Source organism: Exserohilum turcica (assembly GCF_000359705.1).
Source record: "Exserohilum turcica Et28A unplaced genomic scaffold SETTUscaffold_20, whole genome shotgun sequence".
NCBI lineage: Eukaryota > Fungi > Ascomycota > Dothideomycetes > Pleosporales > Pleosporaceae > Exserohilum > Exserohilum turcicum.
Window position 1 is genome coordinate 61088 of NW_007360026.1, and position 19118 is coordinate 80205.

A 19118-nucleotide genomic window follows, 5' to 3' on the forward strand; every position below is an offset into this window, starting at 1 on the left:
ATGACGGAGCCGTAGTGCGGACCAATCGAAACCGTATGATAGAGAGGGCTGCATGCCATCAGCCACAACAACGCCAGAGAGATGCATGAAGAGGCCTAAAGATGCAAAAAAAGAGTACAAACCAAACTATGCCCATGCGCCAACAAGAGCCATTAGCAAGGCGCCGCCGATAACACTGATGCACGCCTGTAGTCGGCGCTTGCCACGCAGAATGACGTAGCTCTCGTCGCTCAGGAAGTCTTCGGCGAGGAGCTCGACCAGACCAGCAAATAGAAGTAAGCCACTGGAGATGGCGTTCATGAAGCCAACCGTCAGTAAGCCAGCCTCACTTGCGGGGTCGTACAGCCTGTGGATGGCCAGTCCTATGGCCTGGCCAATGGGCGTCGTGGTGCCGTAGGCCAATGCCATGAGCCAAGGCTTGAGCGATCCAGGTGGGAAGTGAACGGCGCTGATTCTTGCGCCGAGGGCAAAGCCTTCAAATGTCTGGTGGAACGAGATGGCGACCAATAGCACAACAAAGGCCGTGCCCGTGGCCACGGAAAGCGCCATGCCTATGAAGACGGAGTGGAAGAGGATGCCAGCCTCGAGCAGCAGGCATTGCAGGAGCAGCTTCTTGTTCTGAGCCTCTGTCTTCTCCGGGGTTTCGGGAGACTCGCCGCGAGCGTGGCTGTGCTGCTTGGGCACCTGAGGACCTGGCAGCAGCTGTGACTCGTCTTCCGAATCTTCCGCCTGCTGGCGAGCCAACTCCTCCATGGTAATGTCCAGATCAGAGTCATTGTCGTCGTCATCGTCATCGTCGCGGCCCATGTCGTCGCCCATGGATTTGCGGCCGCGCGCTTCAGTGGGCATGCTTGGCGTCATGGGGGATACGACCGAGATGGAGGGTGATCGGCCAGCCATCAAGTTGGCCGACGACTCGACGTCGTGGAGCATGATGCCCGGTGCATGGCCGTTTGTGCGCGCCGTACCGTTGGCGTACATGCCGTAGCTATGGCTCCTCTTGCGGGCTGGGGGCGCATGGTCGGGGTCGGTGTCGAGGCCCAGGTTCTCGTAGCCTGTGCCGTGCACGTGTCCGGCGCCGCGCGAGGCAAAGAACATCTCAATGGCGACGACGACGAAGACGGCCGTCATGGCGACGAGGCCGGGCATGGCTGGATAGCGCTTGTTCCAGAAGTGGGGAAGACATGGATCGGTGAGCGACTCGAAGGCGGTGGGCAGGAGGTGGACGAAGGCGGTGGCTATGAGGACGCCGGTGCCAAAGTGCCGCGAGATGAAGAGGAACTGATGGGGGACGGGGATCGAGGGGAAGCGCTTGACGACAATGGGGAAGGAGCAGGCTAAGGATGCGGGTTAGCGGCATGTCCGAGGGCGCAGGTTTTGAGGGGGGAAAGAGGGGGGGCAACGGACCAGCAGTGCTCAGGGCGAGGATGAGGGCGAGGGCGAGGACGTGCAAGGTGGTGTTGTAGGTGCCCTTGTTGCCCTTGTGGCCGCAGGCAGGACGGCCATCGGCGGCGTCTTGTCGTCGAAGCAGCTCGGCATGGAGGAGGTGGGCGGGGATATCAGCGAGGCGTGGGGGAGACAGCATCGTCGTCTGTCACAGTGTCGGAATGCGGGCGCCACGGGGGGCTGGCAAAAGCAGCTGCAGCTGGGCGTGGTGGTGTGCATGGCCGGTGTCGACTGAAGTAGCAGCGGCCAAGGGGACGCGCGGACCCGGTGCGCTTACCCTTCCCCCTATGTGCAGTAGCAGTAGGGACATTTGAGGGTGAGCCGGACCTCGGGAGCGCCTTGTTCCTTGGGCCGTCGACGCTGATGTTCACACGCGCTGTTGGGGCACGCATGCTGCGCTCGGCGAGCCCGGTGGGAGTGGCAGTGGGAGTGGCAGTGGGAGTGGCAGTGGGAGTGGCAGTGGCAGTGGCAGCCAGGTGCTCGCCGGCGTTGATCGCATCGTGTTTGGCAACGGGCCCGATATGCACCATGGGGCACGAATCGAGCAGAGGCGGGACACAAGCATCCGACGTGCTGATGGTGCAGGCTTCGATAGTCTTCTCCTGCGCCGCCTTGGCGCGGCGGGCCATGGCTACTACACGTACACCTCCCTACATACTAGATTCATCCATATACATGTACATGCACCGTACATGTACTCGGCCCCGGAGACTGGCTGACTGACGGACGGACTGACGGACTGACGGACTGTCCAACGCCTCCTCGCGTGGCCACGGTGGATGCAACGCTACACATGCATCCATGCTCCCATGCTGCCATGCCTCTATCCATCCATACACGGAGCACGATAGACCTGCGCCTGCAGCCGTCGCCACGGACCAGGCTCGTGACGCTATTTTTGATACCTGACGTACATGGGATAGCTAAGTACTTATAAGCCGGGACCCTGCTTCGCCTTGGACGACGGTGCAGCCGGCTACTACTACAAGTAACGCACGAGAGAATACCGCCTTCGCATCGAGGAGCAGCCCGTTGCTCCCAGGGTCCAGCAGTCGCGGCCCCCTCGCCCCCCTCGCCCCCCTCGAACCTCCCCCCCCCCCAGCCCGGCTTCTGCAGCCTAATACGAATCAGGTCCTTGATAATACTATAGCTTCCGCCTCGCCGCCCCTCTGCCCTTTCCCAGCAGCTCTGCCAGGAACCGCATCCCCCCAGCCCCCCAGCCCATCGCTCCCGCAGGCATACTACTACATGTCATAATCAAAATGGTGGCAGTGGCAGCCGAGCATCGATTAGGAAAGCCTGGGCTAGTCACTCCCCGTACCCTTTGCCCGGTCACGCCCTGCTGAGCCCCACCACTGCCCACGCACCACTGCTCTCCCCCTCTCTGTGCACGACAAAACAGCGCCCCGCTGGTTCTGCCACGGGCGCAAGCTGGCGTCTTCGAGGGCCAGAGAGAAGCCAAAAAAACAAAAAAAAACAAAAAAAGAAGCGAGAGAGAGAGAGAGAGTGAGAGCGTGAGAGTCTGGCGGCAGCTGGGCCCCAGAGACGGCGCCGGCGCGCCTAGCTAGCAGCCCAGAATGTCCCAGCAGCACCAGCAGCACCAGCACCAGCACCAGCACCAGCACCAGCCGCAGCAGGGCTTTCTGTTCGTCGACGCCGCCCAAGCAAAGACATCTCGCCAGGGCCGCCGCAATGCCCGCTCGTTTGTCATGCAGAATGCGCGCAGGAAGAACCCGTGGTCGACCAGCAAACACGCTGCAAAGCAGAGGAAGCCCGGCAGCCCTGAGAGCACCAGCACCAGCCCCAACAGCGTAGGCACTTCTCCCTCGACCCAGACCCCCAACACGGCCACGCCAAGCCCTCCGCTCGCCCTGAAGCCCTCTGATTACTTTCCTCCCCAAGACCGCCGCCACCGACCGCGCCCAAGACGAGACGTCTGCCCACACTGCCGTGTCGCCCGCTGCCGCCCCGGCGAGCGCCTGTGCCTGGCGTGCTTGGTCCGCCGCCCGCCGCCCGCACACGACCCCAGCAATGAATCGTTTGACCCCTTCCGCACCGCGTCTGTCGACGTCACCCGAAGCGTCTCGGAGCTGTTAAGCCATTGTAAGTCGTGGTAGTCCCTGCATCCACCCATCCATCCATCCATCCATCCATCTCCTCGGTTCCATACCGACAGTTTACCCGTCCAGTCTCCACCGAAATGGCGCCGGGAATCATTGCCGTCGACATTCGCCATCGCTCTACCCTGATGAAGTCCGACTGGTTTGGCACCGCCATAACTAACCAGGGCTTCATGCATAGCCTCTTGTCCACCATTGCCCTGCATGCCTATGTCTTTGGCAAAGGCACCATCGACGCCATCCTGTACCATCGCGCCCAGGCAATTGCTGCTGTCAATGCTGCCATACTGACGCCAGAGGGCATCTCGGACGCGAATATTGGCGCCGTCTTCAATCTGCTCACCGTCGAGGAAAGCCTGCTGCTGCCGACCTTCAGGCTTGACGAGGACCACATGGCCCAGCTCCAGATACACCAGAAAGGTCTGCAAAGAATGGTGCAGCTGCGCGGAGGACTCGGTGCGATCAAGACAAATCGCATCCTCCAGGCCTTTATGCTTTGGTGCGTAGACACCTTTCCCCCACGTCGCCGCCTGAACTGGGTTGGCATGTGCTTACTGAGCACCAGGCACTCGACCGCTCACGCCGTCGCTTCGTTCCAAGCACCCAACCTCTCCACCTTGGATTTCATCAGCACCGCAATCTTCCCACGCCACCCTCCGGGATACCGGCCCAACATTTCGCACCACTTGACCGACTACTGTCGCTATGCAGGTATCAAGTCGTCGCTAAACGCCTTGGTGGAGTCGGTCCTCGTGCTGATAGCCGACCTCAATGTCTGGTTCAGCGACCCCCAAAGCCCCCTAGATCCCCTCGATATCCAAAACTTTGCCTGCGTCTTGGAGTGCTCGCTACTGGCATGGCTGCGGGAGAACGAACAACTCGTCACGCCTCTGGAAGACGCCCTATGCGTCGCCCTGCTCATCTTCACCGTGCGCACCACCGAAGCCATGAAGCTGCAGTCGCATGTCCACCTCCTCCACTTTGCTGCAAGTAAGCGCCTCGAGAAAGCACTCAACTGCACCATCCGAACCGAGTGGCAAAACTGCCCCGACCTTTTACTCTGGATCCTGTCCATCGGCGCCATATCAGCTGACCCCTCACCCGAAACGGCCTGGTTCGTTTACCAGACATCGCTCGCCTGTGCTGAATTCGGCATCGACTCGGCCGAGATGCTGCTCGAACGACTACACCTGTGCGGCTGGGTTAGCTACAAGCTAAATAAAGCTGTATGTCGCCTATGGGCTAGTGTTGTTAATCTCAGGTTAGATGACCACAAGATCCTGCCAATGCATTCGTTTGCTTATATATGATTTCGTCTTGTACGTAGGCTCGCGCCATATTTCGAAGCGCCCTTCAAAGCTGAAGACGCCAACAGCCCCATCGGACCTCTGCAGCACCATGTCGCCGAACCAGACTTGGATGCATGGGAAAGTATCGACTGGGCTGCTCTCAGCCTGGGCCACGACCGCGCGGACAATGAGCAAATCAAGACTTTGGGCACAGGACATGGGGCCACGACTGGGACACCCAGTGAGACATATAATTTTGGAAGTGGCTACGGGTTCGCATGTACGTCTCACAATGTTGATATGTGCTCAGAGGATACATATCTACCCTCTCATGACCCTCATGACGGACGCTAACGATCTTGGCGCGCTTGAAGGGCCTGCAGCACATCAACTGTACGCACGCTAGATAGCCACAGGCAGGGAGAGGCTTGCTTCACTACACGACTGGCATATGTTTGCCAAAGACACTCATAAGCTTGGTCTCAGTCCAGGGCAATTCACGTCACTTGTGAACACACATATACCCTACTCGACCTTTGCTTTGCAATCGTCGACAGGGTGGCTCCTATACCGACAAAGGAAAGAGATGTGTAATGGTTCTGAAGACATACTATATGCTGTTTGACAAAACTGTCATCAGTGTAGGTTCATACATGAAACACATTGCTCAAAGTCAAGGTGGCTCTGATTGGTGAAAGCTCGGTAGCCACAGTGGCCTATTTAGGACACTGTTGGAAGCGATGGCGCTGAAGCGGCAGAGCCAAGCGGCAGAAGCCATGGTGTCTGCGGGAGTATGAGAGAAGGATTTGGGAGGAAAAGAACAAAACTACACGGAGGGAATATTTGAGCGCTCCTGTACTCCGTCCCTCATGTATCAAGGTCGACGGTCTCTAGCAAAAGAGTTACGCGTAGCGCCCAATTCACAAACAGCAGTTTCAATACTATCATTTCTCAGGATCCATCAATTATGGTACAGCGTATAATTGGGACCCAACCGAATCCATGTGAGAGACGTTCTAAATTCATGGCATTGGTAGTCAGTTCAGTGACGTCATTGGATACTTGGCTCACGACCAGAAAGGACTAGTCTCCTCGTGACACCGCGATCCTGGGAATCGCGTACCCTGTCGTGGCGAGACTGCCTTGGACCGATGGGACTACTCAGCAGCTTGCGACTCCAGCTATGCCGCTCAACCCACAAAGTCCCTCCGTGCACAATCAAATGATCACTCGATTTATCAAACATCCAAAATCTACAAACTTCGATGGCGAGCAAGACAAACCCACCAAGCGTCCAAAGACTGGTGATAGTCCGAAAAAGGCACCTCCTACACCACGCAAAAAGATTAAGCGCCAAGCACCCGAGTTGGAGGGTCATGACGAGCGTGTGGAGCTGAAAGTAGAAGAGGAGGACCACGTAACAGATCTGGAGAGTGCACTGCCACATGTAACCGTTAGCGACGATGCCATCAAGGAATACGAAGCGTATAAGGCGTCACAAGAAGGCGAAACCGAGGCAGCCGACAAACGCTTGGAAAATCGCACATGGATCAGAGGCAAGAGCTCGCTCTACGTCGATGCATTCAATCTAGCACTGGATACTGTTTTGGATGAGGAAGGACACCTCTTTGACGAAGCAGAAGCAGACATCTTTCGCATATGGCGGGGCTTGAATTATGAAGCACAGTACTTGTGGGTGTCAACTGCTAACGGTCTGCGTCAGAACTAATGTTGACCATGATTTGCAGATATGTACGATTGTTCCTGCGAAAGACATCTGCCTGGCATCGAATAAAGAACCTTGGCTACCATGACGATATCTCGGATCTTGAAGCCGCGGTCGAAACGTTACAACGTACATACCAACTGCCTGCATCATCTTCCAAAGCCGAGTCACATCCGGGCGAGCTGGAAGGGCCGGTAGAGACGGTGCTGGGAACTTCCTTCACTTTTGCGGATCGATCCGAGGAAGAGATAAGCACACTTGAAGAGGCGTCGTCGCTATTAAAACTTGATGAACTCAAGGCTCTTGCAAAGGACGCCAAGGTCACAGGGAAGAACAAGAGCGAGCTTTTAAAGGCCCTGCGCCGCACAAGCCAGAAGCAAACTGGTCTAGGCTACGTTGGGCTGAAACGCTCAGATTCGGAAAGGTCTAGAGGATCATCCGTGTCTAGATCCCGTCCAGAGACTCCAGATATAGAGGTGGAGCTCGAGGGTGACCTCTCGGATGACGCCAACCGCGATACACATTTTACGCGTAGGATCATGCAGGAGACGGGATCGTGTATACGGCTTTCGCTGGCTCCCTTGAAGCTCTTCGAACGCGTCCATCTCGTCTTTTACCGTTCGACGGAATGGACAGAGAAGTCCCTTACAACCATCATTCTGGCTAAGATTGCACGCCGAAACTTTCCCGAATACATTGTCTCTCGGTCAGCAAACATCTTCGCTTCACGGTCATTACTGTTGGAATACGAGGCGTCCGTCCGCACTCAACATCGGATAGACGGCATTTTAGAGTTCAGCGGTAGACCTACAGAGAAAGGATACCAGGAAACTCTAGACACATTCGAGGAGATATACCCTCGCTGGCGGGTCCTTGTTCAGGAAGAGCAGCAAAAGGAAGATGGTATATATCACAGTGGTGAGGGCTCATACCTCCGTCGACTATCACCAGCCTGGGTATACACCCGCATCGTCCACAAAGCGCTTGATGTACTCAGGCGCCGGAAAGAACACAAACGCGAACACGAGATTGTAACCGAGTTGTTGCGCCAGCGTCTTTTCCATCACTCGCGGAGAGGTGCATGGTATCAACGGAAAGCACTGCTCGAAGAACACTACATGGCAGCGCTCACCGATGCAGAACAGAGAAGCGCGGAGAAGCAAAAGAGGCATTGGAAACTCATTGCGCTACAGACATGTGAAGATGGCCTACAGGATAACCTTGTGCATATTATCCATCATTACGATCTCCAGAAGCGCATCACCAAACTTGAAATGTCTCTCAATTTTGCCAAACGGCTACAACATGACTTTTCACATGTGCGCTTAACAAAGCCGGTTGAAGTCACCATGGAAGGAACGCGGATCGAGCGTGAGAATTCCTTGTCGTCAAAGCGCAGCAACTCTCCACATCCCGGAAGGCGTGGCGGCAAGACGGTCTGGATCGACCCCCGCGAGGACGGCGAGTGCTCAGTCGAAGCAATGTGTCTGTCGCACTACCGTAACCAAGGCTGGAAAGGTTATCACAGCGAAGGCGGCATAATAAGAACTCTCTTCGCCTACCTATTCTTCGACGTCCTCTTCACATACGTACCCAACGTATTCCAGACACCGTACCAAACTTGCCCTCTGGACCTGCACACCGATGCTTTCTACCCCTCGCGCCTCTCCGAGATCAACGCCCGGCTCAACGAGATATCCAACGGCGACGCGCCAGGCATCATCCAAAGAATATACAACGACCACCATGAGCGAAGGACTTGCGTCGTTGGGCTCGACTGGAGCTATGATGTCGCTGATCTCCTCGAGATTGCACAGTGTTTTGATGGCGAGGCGCTCGCTATGGTATGCAAAGTCATGGCACAAGAGTATGGGCAGAGAGGCGGTGGTGTCCCTGATCTCTTCCTCTGGAAAACCAGCCCGGAGGAAGGAGGCAAGGGCGAGGTCAAGTTTGCCGAAGTCAAGAGCGAGAACGACCGGTTGAGCGATACGCAAAGGCTTTGGATCCACGTGCTTTCTGGCGCGGGAGTGAGAGTCGAACTTTGCGCTGCGGTGGCTAAAGAGGTCAAGGTTGTTTAGAGCATGTTGTTATTGTCACGGCTGCTATCTTATCATTACACATATTGGTTACATCTTGATCGAGTCCTGGGAAACGGGACTTGCCAAGTTCTTTTTTAACCACAACCCAGATGCTCAGACGGCGTCTGATCAATGACAGCTACTCTGTACCTCGGCAACCCCACTCCCCAGCAGCTATCCGCCAATCACAGCCACAGCCAACGACTACATAAGACCAAGTAAACGAGTCTTACACCTTAGGAAAGCATATATGAATACAAGAAGCCAGAATACCCACCCAGTTACACCTTATTCATCACGCCGATACTCCCAAACAGTACTAAAAAAACTAAGGAAAAAATCCCCCAAAATGCCGCACCCAAACACACCCGTCATCATAGGCGTCGCCGACATCAAAAACCGCTCCACACACATCTCAGCTGCCAAGGAACCCGCCACCTTGATGCTCGAAGCAATACAAGCCGCGCTCTCAGATGCATCTGCCTCTTCCACCGCACAGCTCCAGGACGCAATCGACAGTATCGACGTCGTCAGGACGTGGACGTGGCCCTATCCAGATCTACCAGGGTTATTGGCGACCAGGCTGCAGGTCCAGGATCATGTAAGGTGGACGCGGTATTCGGAGCATGGCGGCGATAAGCCGGGGAAGTGTGTCGATGAGGCAGCGAGGAGGGTGGCAAGGCGCGAGTGTAGTGTTGCTGTTGTTACGGGGGGTGAGGCGTTGGCTTCTTGTGAGTTATCATTTTCATATTTCTATTTCTTTCTTCACTTTGACTTCCTTTCTCTATATCTGTTTATCTCTTGGTATCCCCGTTCATTTCTTTATGAAAGATGGCGAGAATACGTTTATGCGCAACGTGCTGACTTTCCATTCTACACTTTAGTATCTGCATGTGCGGCAGCTAAGAAACTGCCTCCGCCCGGCTGGACGCCTCCTGCGTCAGCCGTCGACTCTGTGTTTTCGCCTACGGGGCGCGATCTGGGAAAGAGTTTGTATTGCTCTTCATCTAGGGCATTGTTACTACTGCTAATGTTTTTGAAGATCTCGGGGCTATCCATGGAATCGGGGCCCCGATACACGTGTATCCTTTGTATGAGAATGGGTTCCGCGCGCATCGCGGCCAGACGCCCAAGGCGAACCATGAAGAGAGCGCGAGGCTGTATGCTGAGTTTGCGCGTGTCGCGGAGAAGAACGAGGTTGCGTGGAATTACGGCAAGACGACGAGTGAAGAGGAAATTGCAACGGTTGGGGGGAAGAATAGAATGATTTGTTCTCCTTGTAAGTAAAGCAGTCCATCCGTTTCTACTTTCTTTCCTCTCTTTTCCCCCGTGTCTGTATCAATACCTCTGTACGCTCAGTGTCACTTACACCTCCTACAGACCCCCTCCTCATGAACGCCTTCAACACAGTCAACCTCGCCGCCGCCATGCTCATCACATCCACCTCCCACGCCGAGCGCCTGGGCGTACCGCGCTCCAAATGGATCTACCCACTAGGCGGAGCTGGCACTGCCGACGCCGACGAATTCTGGAAACGCCCCGATTTCCACTCGTCCCCGGCCATCTCGCGCTCCATCGACGCCAGCCTGCACGCGTCCGGCACGAAAAAAGAGGAACTCGACATCTTGGACATTTACTCTTGCTTCCCCATTGTACCTAAGCTCGCTGCCCACCACCTCGGACTGCCGCTGACGGGCGCCGAAAAACCACTCACGGTTCTCGGCGGCTTGACCTCGTTTGGCGGCGCGGGCAACAATTACTCGATGCATGCGCTTACCCAAGTCACGCGGCGGCTGCGAGACAGCAGGGGCAAAAAGAAGGCAATGGTGCTGTGTAATGGCGGCGTGCTGAGTTACCAGCACGTAGTTATTCTGGGGAACGAGCCCAGACCAGACGACGAGGCCGTGTATCCTGACGAGAACCCGCTTCCAGCAAAGATTACTGATGTAGCGGTGCCGCGGGTTGCGGTTGAGCCGCAGGGCGAGGCTATCGTCGAGACGTACACGGTTGAGTTTAAGCGCGATGGCACTCCGCTGAGGGGGTATGTTGTGGGGAGATTGAAGAGTACTGACGAGCGCTTCTTGGCCAACCATGGCGATGAGGATACGCTCAGGCACATGGCAAGTGGTGTGGTGGAGGTTGTGGGGAAGAGCGGGTGGGTGTGGCCGGACGCGGAGACAAAGGGGCGATCATTATTTGCGTTTGATAAGCCTGCGAGGCTGTAAACTTCGACTTTTTTGTTTTCACTCGGTCATACAGGAAATCTGGATGGTGGTGTAGTAGAGACGGATATTTTATTTTGCAACTTTTCGTATGCCCGTGAAGGCCATAGTATTATGTAGAATGCCCGATAGGTCCAGACGAAGAGGCTGAGTTGAATGCCGTGAATGATCAAGACACCTGTGGGGGCTATCCCGACCGATCATTTTGTACAAAATTCTTCCTAGCTTGCTTCAAACTAACACCCAGGTAATTATGCGAGCAAGGCGTCACTCAGCCGTATTACCAATGGCATCGCTGACATGCGAATGAACATCTGCTACCGCTGTCTCTAAACGCTGCTTGTAATGGTCGGGCTTGCTTGCCGTTCCTGCTAGACATGAGGTATCTTCAATCTTCTGCTTGGGTAAGAAAACGACAACGGGAATGTTGAAGAGGGCTTACTGCAGAGAGCGAACGCACTGTGACAAAGATGGACACACGGTGTGAGCGTCCCGTAAGCATACGACCTGGGATTACGAGAAAGAAGACAGCTAGATGCTGGCGCTTTGTTGAGATGGTGACGCTATAGCATCTTCATCATCTTCCAAGTCCTGAGCGGATAGAGTAGGCACCGGAAGCCTGTCAAAGGCGTTTGCTGTGCCTTTGATCTGTTCGAGGACTTGGGCGGCAACTGCAATAGCATTTTCAGGAAGTCCTGCGTGTATGTTAGTGCTAGTCACGATATAAAGAGCGTTCCCACGTAGGACTCACCGGCAACTCTAGCCACTTTCAATGCGTGGCTTTGTCGATTGACACCTCTCCTCAGTCGGTGGACATAATAGAACGATCCATCAGCTTCTTCAAACACGTCATTGCAATAGCAGCTCAGCTTTTCAAGGTCTTGCGTCATATCAGTGAGCACATGGAAATGCGTTGCAAACAATGTCCGGCACTGATTGACATGGTAGAGGTGGTGGAGACAGGCATAACCCACGGCGATGCCGTCTTCCGGTGTCGTTCCTCGCCCAACTTCGTCCATGATGACAAACGATCGGGGTGTGGCTTCTTTCAGAATCTGCGCTGTTTCCAGCATCTCCACCATGAACGTCGATTGGTCTTGGTATAGGTTGTCCGCCGAACCGACACGACTGAAAATCTTATCAACCAAACCAATCTCTGCGTAATCTGCTGGCACAAAGGAACCGGTTTGCGCTAATATGGATATGAGTGCGTTTTGCCGCAAGTACGTGCTTTTTCCAGCCATGTTGGGACCGGTGATGAGCCATATACGCTCTTTGTTGCCAAGTTGACAGTCATTTGGTGCAAAGATGCGCCCTTGTTCGCTTAGCCCATGTTCGACAACAGGATGCCTACCACCAATGATGTGATGTGACGGCTCAGGACGGAGAATAGGACGATTGAAATGTTTCTCCAGAGCAAGGACGGCAAAAGCGCAGGCAACATCCAACTCGTCAAGTACTGCAGCATTGCGTCGCAGTTTCACAAGGTTTCGCACCACAGCCTCACGCAGCTCTCCAAGCACGCGTTGCTCTTCTGTCCGAATACGAAAGCGCGTCTCATCCATCTTGGCCCCCAAGTCAGTCCATTCTGGTATCTGGATAGAGCGGGTAGTTCTGCTGCTGCTCAAGGTTTTGGGGTAATATTCTGTCACTCGAGTTGCGTCTCTTCCTTTGACATGCGCAAAATGAGCCAAAACGGGGGTCCACTTCAAGACCAAGCTCTCGGTGCCCATCTTCGTACGCAAGCTATTTTCCAATTCGCTCTTGGACTGCCTCAAGGTGTCCAAGGTGTCGTGTAGCCGCTTGAGGGTAGGGCTTGCGTTGCGTTTCATGATATGGATATCCTCTCTACCGTCCGTGGCGCTCTTGAAGCTTGGTGTTATTGTATGGGGTTTGGGCTGAATGCGCTTTGGTATGCCCTTCAGATCCTCTTCACCAGCTTCTCTACCGAGTACATCCTGAGCTAGGTCTGACATTTCCTCGGCCTCGGCGCTCTCTACGCGATGATATTCAGATAGGCCTTCTTCGTCGATAGCTTTTTGTATACGTTTGGCAAGCTGGAGTGGTAGCACTAAATCGAAGCGACGCTCTAGCATCGCCATACACTGTCTGCGCCGGCTATCGGGTATACCGGTTGCAGGGTCGATAGGAGTAGCATTTCTCGAGGCCACGTGCCTTTGTATGACGTCCAAGATTGCAGAAGTTGTCAAGATCGTCTTTGAAAGCTCCATGAGGTCATCAGGGCTGCCGCGACCGTACGTGAACTTGGTCACTAGCCGAAGAGTGTCGAATGTCTGTTCCAGTAAAGCAGTAATGTCTTGACGAAGCTGTGGATACTGCATCATCTCCTCTACCAGATCTAATCTGTCATTAATGGTTGAGAGCGACATTGATGGGGCAGCTTCATTTCATTAGCAGTCTCCAGAAACGACATTATTTACGCACTTACAGAGACGCTGAGTGAGAAGTCTGGTTCCACTCTTTGTGACAGTGTTCTTGACAGTATGTAACAGGCTTCCTTCGTATACACCATCCCGAATTGTACTTCGGATTTCTAGTGCCCTCAGACTATGTTTATCGATGCTCATGTGTTCTTCAGCTTGATGCCTTACTGGGGCTCGGAGCTGCATCTGCGAACCACGTAATTGATGCTTTACATAGTGTAGCAATGAGCCACCTGCAGTCACTTCGCCAGGCGTGAATTTGGCCATGTCGAAGCCATCTACGGCATCTTCCAACATGGGCTTCCAGTCCTCCACTGTAAGCCGGTCTTCTGGAGGCTCATGGAAAGTAATGGCATACCCGTCTTCTTGCATAAGAGACACAATGTGCGAATAATCTGGCTCTTGGAAGACACTGTCCAAAACTATCTCTCTCGGCTTGATTCGAGCCACCGCTGAGGGCAGTGATGCAATATCCGTGCTCTGGGTCAGAAAATCGCCGCTGGATAAATCAAGCCATGCAAGCCCAACTTGAGTGCGTGGTAGGTTAAGAATCGAAGAAACGCTTGAACTACCAGGGATTTGGTGGGATGGTGCTTCACTCTTGAGCACCTCCGGGTCTACATGGATACTGAGGAGGTAGTTGTTCTCCCATGGGTCCATGAAATGCTCATCGATGAGGGTCCCTGGTGTCACAATGCGTGAAACCCTTCTCGTAAACTGTGAGTCACCCTTTGCTTTGGTGGGCGCATCGTTGGGAAACTCGTCACTTATCGCAACATGCCTGTTGAGGTCTTGAACAAGGATTTTGAGGTACCTGTCCAGTTGGTAAGCGGGGAAGCCAGCCTGAGGCTATTAGCGCTGTGTGTTAGTTAGGAATATTTGGCTGACTGACCATAGATACTGCAGGCTTCTTGCTGCCTTTTACAGCTCTCTTCCTGGACTTCCTGATGTTCAAGAGGGGTGCTAGCTCGTCTGCATGCTCAAAATATAGCTGTTGGTCGTTTCAGCAAGAGCTTTGTGGTCCAAATACTCTTAAAACGCACCTCGTAGAAGCCCCCGACTCGTGTGAGAAGCACACAATGGCTAAATTTGAGCATGTTGTTGCGCACCTGCTGCAATAGCGGAGGGTATTCTGGCTCGGAATCATCTTGGGGAGGCAATGCCTCGAATCCAATAGGTCCTTGGTGCAGGTCATCCAAATTGACAGTGGTTTTTCTCTTGGCGCCACGTTGTTGCGATACGTGAGGACCTGATCGACTGACATGCTGTGCTGCACGTGGTTTCGCGCAGGGCCGCGTCGAGCTGAGAAAAAGGCCCGCAGCCGTGGCGTATGGTCTGTATGGGGGAGGGAATATGCGATGACCAGGCGCTAGCTCAAGACGCGTCAGACAGCGGGCCCGCTGTAAAAGCATTTTGAGTTCAGCGCGATGTGTAGAAAACATGGGTCAAGTTGCGATGGTCAAGATGCAGGGACGCGTCTGCATGCGGCTAGCGCGGGACCTTCACGCGGGGTACTCGCATTGTCCAGCGTTCCGCCGCCGCCGCCGGTGATGATACTTTAGTGCGTGGCCCCTCCACGTCTCTCCCCTCATAGCAAAAATGGCGCCCCAATTCGAGCCCATGAAGAACAACTTGATTCTACGCACGGCGAGAGGTCAATGGCCCGCTCCGCTCTCCCAACGCGAAACGTGAATTGACATTCGGCAGGCGAAAAAGTCGAGCGCCCACCAATATGGGTGATGCGACAAGGTAGAGCTCCATGGCGCTTGAAAACTGTTCATCGCTGACAATCCACAGCCGGGCGCTATCTCCCCGAATACCACAAGGAAAAGGGAAACAACGACTTTTTTGAATGCTGTCGCAGCCCCGAAATCGCTTCCAATCTCACCCTCCAGCCCATTGATCGCTACGCGGGGCTCATCGATGCCGCCATCATCTTCTCCGACATCCTCGTCATACCCCAGGCCATGGGCATGGAGGTTATCATGGTCGACAAGAAGGGACCCCATTTCCCCGACCCACTACAAACTCCGGACGACAAGCAGTACAAGGAGGTTCTTGAGAGGAAGGTTAATGTGGCAGAGTCGCTCGACTACGTATACAAGGCCATCACCATGACCAGGCAAAAGCTGGCAGGGAGGGTACCGCTGATTGGCTTCTGCGGCGCGCCCTGGACCCTGCTCTGCTACATGGTTGAAGGGGGCGGCAGCAAGATGTTTATCCAGACCAAAACATGGATCTACAAGTACCCAGAACAGAGCAAGGCACTACTGGAGAAGATTGCAGAGCTTTGTGTCGAGTATCTCGCTCTGCAGGTACAGGCTGGAGCTCAGGTATAGCCCACGGCAGCAATTCGACCCACAATGCTAACTTATGTAGATGATCCAAGTCTTCGACTCCTGGGCTGGAGAGCTGTCGCCGTCGTGCTTTAAGACATTTGCTCTTCCGTACCTGAACCACATCGCCGACAACCTCCCCGAGCGACTCCGGTCTAAAGGCCTAGAGCCTGTCCCAATGACCGTCTTTGCCAAAGGAGCGTGGTATGCTTTGTCGGACCTTTGCGAGACAAACTACAACACGATTGGGTTGGACTGGCTACATGCACCGGCAGAGGCATACAAGGTAGCGCAGGCAAAGGGCAAGGTGCTGCAAGGCAACGCTGACCCCGGTGTCTTGTATGGCAGCAGGGAATCCATCACAAAGGCCGTGGAGGAGATGGTTGCTGGCTTCGGCGGTGGCAAGCAGGGATGGATTGCCAACCTTGGTCACGGTATGTCATACAGCACGTTTTTGCCTGTGCCAGCCGGCGCTAACGTGTCATAGGAATCACACCATTTGTCAAGCCGGACGATCTCAAGTTTTACTTTGAGGAAATCCACAGATTAACAAAGGATTAATTGACTTGCGGTGGCCAAGACTCTCTGCGGTTGGGACGTGCTTGGGCCAGAGTTCCCCAGAGCCTTCCCGACTGTTTGCACAATGCGATGAGACATTTATCACGTGGTGATAGCTCAGGCCGACCGCTCACATGAAGATGATGGCTGTTCTGCCCAGCCCGCCCTCGCATGTCTTGTGCTGCCCGACTGGCAAGACTGCATGGTTAGGAGCCCTGTCTCAGTTCCCCAGCCCAAAATAAAACTTTGTCCACTTTGACTAGCGCCTTGCATTTGCCAGTGGCAGACTTGCTGTGACATCAACGCGGCTTTTTTAGGACCAGCTCTTTTTTCTATTTTGTTCCAGCAGCCGGGCGGTTGCAGTTGCAGTTGCGCGATGTCGCAACAAGCAAGGGCAGAAAGGGTCTGGTCGCCAATCGCCGGCGATAAGAGCCCTACGGATCGACCGCCACCCGATTGGCCGGCCAGTCGGTGGTCCTAGCGTGCGTTCATCGAAGCTTCCGAAGAAACGAGCAGTGAGTACCTGTGCATTTGCGGCAGAAAAGGACTGGCGAAAGCCCGTTTCTAAATAATTTGGGTTGTTTCAGCTGTGGGCTGGCCAATTCGAGCCTTTTGGGCAGACGGAGCAGTGTTTTGAGGTAATCTTGGGCTGTCGAGGCCCCATGGAAGGCCATGGAATGGGTTGGAATCTTCTGTCGCTCGGCGCAGCCGGTGCATTCGCAACATCCCGGTTACTACTTTAAGTCCACAGGCGGCGCCATCAACATTTTGCTCTCACAACAAATATACACCCACTGCCTTGAGCCACAACCCCGCGCTCACCAGTTCCCGTTGTCTGTTCTTGTGGCGATTCTTGGTAAGTCCTTTTTGTCCCCATGCCCCCCCTGCAGCCGGCGTCACAGTTGGCGGGCCGACGTTCACAAGGCTGAACGTTTACCCTTCACACTCCGTGTACCTTGGCCCTGGAGCCTGCGTGCTGACCACATAAAGATTCCCAGCAACTTATCGACTCGCGCTCTCGATATCGCACTCGACATCTGCCATATCCCTCGCGTCCTCTCGACTTTTTCCCGACCCCACTAGCCCCTCTACACTTCGGCACAACCTGCAACAGCCACAATGGTGAAAGACACCAAGCTGTACGATACCCTGGGGGTAAGCATTGTCCGATGCAATCGTACAATGAGAGCACAACCTAACAAGTAGCAGGTGGCGCCAGACTGCTCCGAGTCACAACTGAAGTCAGCATACAAGAAGGGTGCACTCAAGTGGCATCCCGATAAGAACGCACACAACCCCGAGGCCGCAGACAAGTTCAAGGACCTCTCACACGCCTACGAAGTTCTCTCCGACCCACAAAAGCGCCAAATATACGACCAATATGGTGAAGAGGGTCTCGAGCAAGGTGGCATGGGCGGCGGAGGCGGCATGGCTGCCGAGGATCTGTTTGCGCAGTTCTTTGGCGGCGGCGGCAGCCCCTTTGGCGGCATGTTCGGCGGCGGTATGGGTGGAGGACGCGAGCAAGGCCCTAAGAAGGCACGCACAATCTCCCATGTCCACAAAGTATCACTCGAGGATGTCTACCGCGGCAAGGTCTCGAAGCTCGCTCTCCAGAAGTCGGTCATCTGCCCCAAGTGCAACGGTATCGGCGGCAAGGACGGTGCTGTAAAGAAGTGCGCTGGCTGTGACGGTCGTGGTATGAAGCACATGATGAGGCAGATGGGTCCCATGATCCAACGCTTCCAGACGGTCTGCCCAGACTGCCAGGGAGAGGGAGAAATCATCCGCGACAAGGACCGATGCAAGCAGTGCAACGGCAAGAAGACCATCATCGAGCGCAAGGTTCTCCATGTCCATGTTGATCGTGGTGTCAAGACCGGTCACAAGATCGAATTCCGAGGCGAAGGTGACCAGCTGCCGGGCGTGGAACCAGGCGACGTTGTGTTTGAGATTGAGCAGAAACCCCACCCACGCTTCCAACGCAAGGATGACGACCTTTTCTACCAGGCCGAAATTGACCTGCTGACGGCCCTTGCTGGAGGCCAGATCCACATTGAGCACCTCGATGAACGCTGGCTGACAGTCGACATCATCCCTGGCGAATGCATCAGCCCCGGTGAAGTCAAGGTGATCCGCGGCCAAGGTATGCCATCGTACCGACACCACGACTTTGGTAACCTGTACATCCAATTCGACGTCAAGTTCCCTGAGCGCCTTGGCAACGAGGAGGGCGGACCGATGAGCCCTGAGCAGATCCGCGCCCTCGAGTCGGTCCTACCGCCCCGCAAGGTCCCCGATACCCTTCCTCCACCAGACTCAATGACCGAGGACTTCACTCTCGAGGACGTCGACCAAGGAGGCGAGGGTGCCCGCGCGCGCGGTATGGGCGGCATGGAGGACGATGAAGACGAAATGCACCCAGGCGCTGAGCGCGTACAATGTGCATCGCAGTAAACGCTGCGATACAGTTATTGCCGTTGAAAGGATAGGAGTGGTATGAGTTTACGAGCACGACACTATGAAGTTCAGCAATGGTTAACCGGAAAGCATTCTGGAGGGAATGGAGCGTTCGGTCCTAGGACTGGCGTCGTAGGAGTCTTTATTATTCTTCATTTTTGTGGCCGCCGTTCGGAATGCATCAGTGGCGGTGGTGGGATGGCGGTGGTGTATCTATGGTGGGGTTGCTTTGTTTGCATAGCGCATATCAGGTGACTAGCTTTGCTGCAAACCCCACCAACCTTTTGTCATTACTGCGAAGAGAGAGAGAGGGAGGGAGAGAGATAGAGGAGGACCTTACGATACCAAAACATGGTTCTTTTTTGTGTTTTTCTCTAGGGCATTTTCTTTCTTAGTCAGGTTATTTGGGTAGACCGAGCCAGATGGAGCATTAACCATGTGG

General features: G+C 54.7%; 7 protein-coding genes across 7 annotated transcripts; 5 read left to right on the forward strand and 2 right to left on the reverse strand.

Moving 5' to 3' along the window:
• Positions 1-126: 126 nt before the first annotated feature.
• Positions 127-1585, reverse strand: SETTUDRAFT_109615 (uncharacterized protein; the record flags this gene model as incomplete). Its single annotated transcript, XM_008027754.1, has 2 exons — positions 127-1337; positions 1408-1585. 2 exons carry the CDS (start codon positions 1583-1585, stop codon positions 127-129), a joined length of 1389 nt encoding a protein of 462 aa, XP_008025945.1.
• A 1438-nt stretch (positions 1586-3023) lies between these two features.
• Positions 3024-5209, forward strand: SETTUDRAFT_28331 (uncharacterized protein; the record flags this gene model as incomplete). Its single annotated transcript, XM_008027695.1, has 3 exons — positions 3024-3549; positions 3636-4827; positions 4894-5209. 3 exons carry the CDS (start codon positions 3024-3026, stop codon positions 5207-5209), a joined length of 2034 nt encoding a protein of 677 aa, XP_008025886.1.
• Positions 5210-6038: 829 nt separating this feature from the next.
• Positions 6039-8683, forward strand: SETTUDRAFT_150774 (uncharacterized protein; the record flags this gene model as incomplete). Its single annotated transcript, XM_008027755.1, has 2 exons — positions 6039-6547; positions 6604-8683. 2 exons carry the CDS (start codon positions 6039-6041, stop codon positions 8657-8659), a joined length of 2565 nt encoding a protein of 854 aa, XP_008025946.1. The 3' UTR covers positions 8660-8683.
• A 325-nt stretch (positions 8684-9008) lies between these two features.
• SETTUDRAFT_39458 (uncharacterized protein) lies at positions 9009-10884 on the forward strand (the record flags this gene model as incomplete). The annotated part of the gene is made up of 3 exons (XM_008027711.1): positions 9009-9648; positions 9702-9938; positions 10019-10884. The coding sequence occupies 3 exons, from the start codon at positions 9009-9011 to the stop codon at positions 10882-10884; spliced, it is 1743 nt and encodes a 580-aa protein (XP_008025902.1).
• A 252-nt stretch (positions 10885-11136) lies between these two features.
• SETTUDRAFT_150780 (uncharacterized protein) lies at positions 11137-14737 on the reverse strand (the record flags this gene model as incomplete). Its single annotated transcript, XM_008027756.1, has 6 exons — positions 11137-11277; positions 11324-11576; positions 11633-13282; positions 13331-14168; positions 14218-14316; positions 14369-14737. The coding sequence occupies 5 exons, from the start codon at positions 14735-14737 to the stop codon at positions 11413-11415; spliced, it is 3120 nt and encodes a 1039-aa protein (XP_008025947.1). The 3' UTR covers positions 11137-11277; positions 11324-11412.
• Positions 14738-14902: 165 nt separating this feature from the next.
• SETTUDRAFT_169095 (uncharacterized protein) lies at positions 14903-16468 on the forward strand. The gene is made up of 5 exons (XM_008027757.1): positions 14903-14979; positions 15033-15074; positions 15123-15658; positions 15705-16095; positions 16149-16468. The coding sequence occupies exons 1-5, from the start codon at positions 14925-14927 to the stop codon at positions 16220-16222; spliced, it is 1098 nt and encodes a 365-aa protein (XP_008025948.1). The 5' UTR covers positions 14903-14924; the 3' UTR covers positions 16223-16468.
• A 642-nt stretch (positions 16469-17110) lies between these two features.
• On the forward strand, positions 17111-19105 carry SETTUDRAFT_169096 (uncharacterized protein). Its single transcript, XM_008027758.1, has 3 exons — positions 17111-17184; positions 17210-17374; positions 17429-19105. Exons 2-3 carry the CDS (start codon positions 17339-17341, stop codon positions 18671-18673), a joined length of 1281 nt encoding a protein of 426 aa, XP_008025949.1. The 5' UTR covers positions 17111-17184; positions 17210-17338; the 3' UTR covers positions 18674-19105.
• The last annotated feature ends 13 nt before the right edge of the window (positions 19106-19118 follow it).

What these genes read in the sequence shown, in the direction of transcription:
- SETTUDRAFT_169096 (XM_008027758.1), top strand. Translation starts at nt 17,339, where the DNA reads ATGGTGAAAGACACCAAGCTGTACGATACCCTGGGG. An exon ending in AGCTGTACGATACCCTGGGG is followed by an intron (nt 17,375 to 17,428) that starts GTAAGCATTGTC and finishes AACAAGTAGCAG; the next exon opens with GTGGCGCCAGACTGCTCCGA.
- SETTUDRAFT_169095 (XM_008027757.1), top strand. Translation starts at nt 14,925, where the DNA reads ATGGCGCCCCAATTCGAGCCCATGAAGAACAACTTGATTCTACGCACG. An exon ending in AATATGGGTGATGCGACAAG is followed by an intron (nt 15,075 to 15,122) that starts GTAGAGCTCCAT and finishes GACAATCCACAG; the next exon opens with CCGGGCGCTATCTCCCCGAA. An exon ending in AGGTACAGGCTGGAGCTCAG is followed by an intron (nt 15,659 to 15,704) that starts GTATAGCCCACG and finishes TAACTTATGTAG; the next exon opens with ATGATCCAAGTCTTCGACTC.